The sequence below is a fragment of the Morone saxatilis genome, unplaced genomic scaffold, assembly GCF_004916995.1.
Source record: "Morone saxatilis isolate NCDOM2014 unplaced genomic scaffold, NCSU_SB_2.0 Contig20, whole genome shotgun sequence".
NCBI lineage: Eukaryota > Metazoa > Chordata > Actinopteri > Moronidae > Morone > Morone saxatilis.
Window position 1 is genome coordinate 1,086,794 of NW_023339763.1, and position 4,473 is coordinate 1,091,266.

The 4,473-nt window shown below is 36.9% G+C and overlaps 1 protein-coding gene across 1 annotated transcript; it reads left to right on the plus strand.

Moving 5' to 3' along the window:
* Positions 1–1,325: 1,325 nt before the first annotated feature.
* pgrmc1 (progesterone receptor membrane component 1) lies at positions 1,326–3,954 on the plus strand. The gene is made up of 2 exons (XM_035666622.1): positions 1,326–1,611; positions 1,770–3,954. The coding sequence occupies exons 1-2, from the start codon at positions 1,341–1,343 to the stop codon at positions 1,862–1,864; spliced, it is 366 nt and encodes a 121-aa protein (XP_035522515.1). The 5' UTR covers positions 1,326–1,340; the 3' UTR covers positions 1,865–3,954.
* The last annotated feature ends 519 nt before the right edge of the window (positions 3,955–4,473 follow it).

Sequence of the window (4,473 nt, forward strand, 5' to 3'; positions counted from 1 at the left end):
TGAAAGAAGGACGATGAAGATCAATTAGAGAGCAAAATAATACATTATAAGGATATTACCACAGCCTTTTAGGATAAGTAAAACATTTTCATGTTAAAATTAAAATTTGAGTTAAAAGTCATATTAAATACAAAGATTCAAATAATAAATATAAAGAATGAATTTTTTTTTTTCTGATGATAATAAATAAAAAATATTCATAAGTAATAAAAGCTAAAATCAGAATTAAAGTCCAAATATCGGTATAAAAAAAAAACTGATGGAGATATGAGTCAAGTACCAGATAAACTGAGAAACTTGAGTTAAAAGGTCAAAAAAATAAAATTCCCACGTTATCACAAACAAGCAACCTATATATTACTAACTACAGTTAAACAGCCAGATAAATTCTGAGAAGAACGATGAGTTAAAGAACGAAGCGAAGTGAAAGACTACGAGTTAAAGAAAGACGAGTAAGAACGAAAGTCAGTAAAGAACAGTTGAGCAGTTCAGACGTCCCTGTTCCTGTAGCCTGAATGCAAGAAGTTTGTTAGTGCTTGTAAATATTTAAATGGTTTTGTCTTCCTCTCCTCCTGTACATTACACACATAAACTAAAAATACACAAAACATTACACAAACAATAACAAACAATACAAAACATACACAACAATACACAAACATTACACAATACCAAAACAATACACAAAATTACACAAACATACACAAACAATACACAAACAATACCAACATTACCAACAATAACAAACAATACACAACAATACTACAAACATACACAAACATTCACAACATACACAAAATACACAACATTACCAAACAATACACAAACAATACACAAACAATACACAAAATTACACAGAACAATTACAAAACATTACACAAACAATACACAACATTCACAAACAATACACAACATACAAACATTACACAAACAATACCACAATACACAAACATTACACAAACATTACACAAACAATACACAAACAATACACAAACAATACACAAACATTACACAAACAATACACAAACAATACACAAACATTACACAAACATTGTGTGTTTGAAAGGAAAAACTAGCCCTGTTTCTGAACCTCACATTCAGTTTGGACACAGTGGAGCTGTAACAACAGTTCATTGTTGCTTTCATCTCTTCTTCACCACACTAATGCTGTATGATAACATATTAGGGGCTGGAAGCAGAAAAATACGGCAAATTAAATCAAAATGTTTAAACTTGTAAACATGTCTGCCTCTTTACTGCGATTTATCTGCTAGAAGGTTATAAAACCTGTGTAAAATGTTGTTAGTGATCTGTTTAAATGATCCAGGGCGTTCAGATTAATGCGTTTAACATCTATTACTTTCTTCCCCCACACCAGACGAGCAGCGACACATTCCCGGCGGTTCTGTGTGATTGTGTTGCGGCTGTTGAGCGTCTCGCTGTGTGTCTCTGCAGACGGACCGTACGGAGTGTTTGCGGGCCGGGACGCGTCCAGAGGTCTCGCCACGTTCTGCCTGGAGAAAGAGGCGCTGAAAGACGAACCCGACGACCTCTCGGACCTGAACGCCATGCAGCAGGAGAGCCTCTCCGAGTGGGAGACCCAGTTCACCTGTGAGTGCAGATGTGACCAGATGTTAGAATTTAAACCACTAATTAAAAAGTCGATGCTGAGACTTCAGGTTTTTCGTTGGCACCAAAAGCTTTTAAACCTCGTAGAGTTTCCTCTGGACGCTCCCGAGGCTGTACATAACTTTGTTTCTCTTCCTCAGTTAAGTACGACTACATCGGGAAGCTGCTGAAGCCCGGAGAGGAGCCCGCGGAGTACACGGACGACGAGGAGGGGAAAGACAAAAAGACGGACTAGACAGTGAAACCCCATGGATGCCTTAATGTCGGGCTGTGATGCCTTCGAGGGCCGCTCGGAGAAAACGCTCCCGTATCATTCTAGTATTTTTGCACCGTCACAATCCTGGATTTTATATTCCGACTGAATCCCATTTATCTGATTTGAAGGCATTAACAGTTAAACGTACGCGTCCCGATGTACAGCGGGAGAGTTTAGACCCGTTCCAACATGAATCTGTTTGTTGTGTTTGCAGGTTGGACACATTCCTTTCGGCTCCGCTCGCAGTGACAGAAATGATCTCAGGAAGTAGTTTCATGGAGGGTTCGACGCCCGAGGGCACAGGTCTTATTCTCGTAGTTTCACAGCAGCCATTTTCACATGAACTCGTAGGGTAAACCAGTGATCCTCATTAAAGCTCTCTTCTGTTTCTTGTTAAAGTGGCTGCTGTGAAAAAGGTCTTCAGTCTGATTATGAGTCTTACTAACTTTGCACTCCATCACAGAGGTTGAAGTTTGACGCACTGCGAGTTGAGCTGCTCTTGGTTTGGAAACAATGACGGCTTTATGGTCTGTTTGACTCTAAATGGACCATCAGTTACTTAAATGAACATCATTGCTGTATGGAAGAAGACTGAAACTAGAGGACTGAACCAGAAACTCATCAGGAAACTGTTTACTGAGCTCATCAATCAACTTCTCCACAAGACGAGGTATCTGTGTATTGCAAACAGTGGAGCTGCCCCCTGCTGGTCATTACAGAAAAATACAGGTTTAAGACTTCCCAGACCAGAAGTTCTGTCTGTTATATAAACTGTCGAAGATTAGGACTCACAAACTCAAATTAAACAAAATAATAACAATTTTACAAACAAAAGTTAGTTCGCTTAGTCGGTAAATTCCAACAAGGTTCAACTGCAGCACCTCGATTATTTCCAGGTCACATATTATTATTATTATTATTATTATTATTATTATTATTATTATATGGAATATTAACCGGGTTGCTCTTCGTGACGTCAGCTGAGGAAACACTAACAGAACTCCTTTACAAACCTTTAATTTAACACTGAACATTTCCGTACATTACGTTTTTCTGAATCTTTACAACGAGAGTGCAAAGTTACCGTGACTCAGCGTCAGGATGGACGCCGCTACGAGAGGAAGACCCGGGCCGGGCGGACCGAGCAGAACCAGATCCTTTCTCCTGATAAACCAGTTAGAACGTCGTACAGATGTTTGTTTCACATCGTATTGTTTCTGCCGTCTCAAACTTCTGTCTGATAGTTTGTGTTGATTTCTGTGGAGAGACGTTTCTCTTTAAACCATCCTGAGACCGGTCCAGGTCCAGGTCCAGGTCCAGGTCTTCGGTCTCAGCGGACGGTCTCTGGTTGCTGTCTCTCTAAATATGAAGATTTTAAGCTTTTCTTTGCTTTATAAACTATATAATTTGACTTCCTTTAGATTTTGGACTGTAGGTCAGACGATATAAGTAACGTGCAACAGTTTTATTCCCCAAAAACAACTCAAATATGAAACCTTCATTCACACGCAGTGTTTCTAGTAGGGATGAGCGAGTATGCCATTATCTGTATTTGTTTCTGGAGTGGGCGGTGCTAACACAACATTAAAGCCTGAAATTGACCAGAGGTTGATCAGAAGTTGCAATCTTTATAAGAAAAATGTTTTTGATAAAGGAGAATGATTAACAGAAAGAGTTTTCTTTATAAAAGTTGCTATACTGGTATTTACAAATACAGATCTTGGCGTATTTTAGTACATTATCTGTACTGTAACACAAAAGGCTTCATCACTTCTCGACATCAGACGAAAACCATAAATATAAAGTAACTCATTCAGCTCATGGTTGGTTCACATTCTTTTTGACACTAAATCCTCAAATGGATCAAATAATCAAACGTTTATTTTAGAGAATATTGTTAATTTTCAACACTGAAGTTTTATGGAAGGACTCGATCGATGTTTCTCTGCAGAGATCGGACTCAATGAGGGAACCTTTTCCAGTATGCATGTACATACATAAACTAAATGTCATAATACTGTTATAATCCTGAAAGTGATATTTTGATTTAATAAAGAAAATGACCAAAATAAAGACTCACTCTTTTATTTTAAAGCTTTTAAATGAATATGTAATAAAACTTAATGAAGTAACACACATTGATTGGACTGACTCANNCATAGTGTATTTAAATATGAACTGTGAACTATATTAAATGATTGAATGTCTATTTTTTACCACCGTGTTATTATAGTTACTACTATACTGATATTTCCTCTCAGTATTTTATTCATCATTAAATATTGATTTTGTTGTATTTGCGTATTACCTTGAATATTAATTGTAAATTACATTAGTTAGTTGATAGTTAGAGGTTTTAGTCAAAATGTGGCATAATTAAAGCTTCTCCAATCAGCGTGGATCAAGAGAAATATTCATCGGAGGCAAGAGCAGAAATATAAGCTGATTAAATTGTAAACAATCACAAATATCATTATTTACTTGGAAAATGAAGATATTTTAACGGACATTAGTAAAGCAGTAAATAATAATAACATAAATCTGTAATAGTAGTATATTAGTAGTAGTAGGAATATTTTGTGTGCCCA

Excerpts from the sequence above, each read along its gene's own strand:
- pgrmc1 (XM_035666622.1), top strand. The coding sequence starts at position 1,341 with ATGCGTTTAACATCTATTACTTTCTTCCCCCACACCAGACGAGCAGCG. Across the intron at positions 1,612-1,769 it reads GTGGGAGACCCAGTTCACCT|TTAAGTACGACTACATCGGG; the intron begins GTGAGTGCAGAT and ends TCTCTTCCTCAG.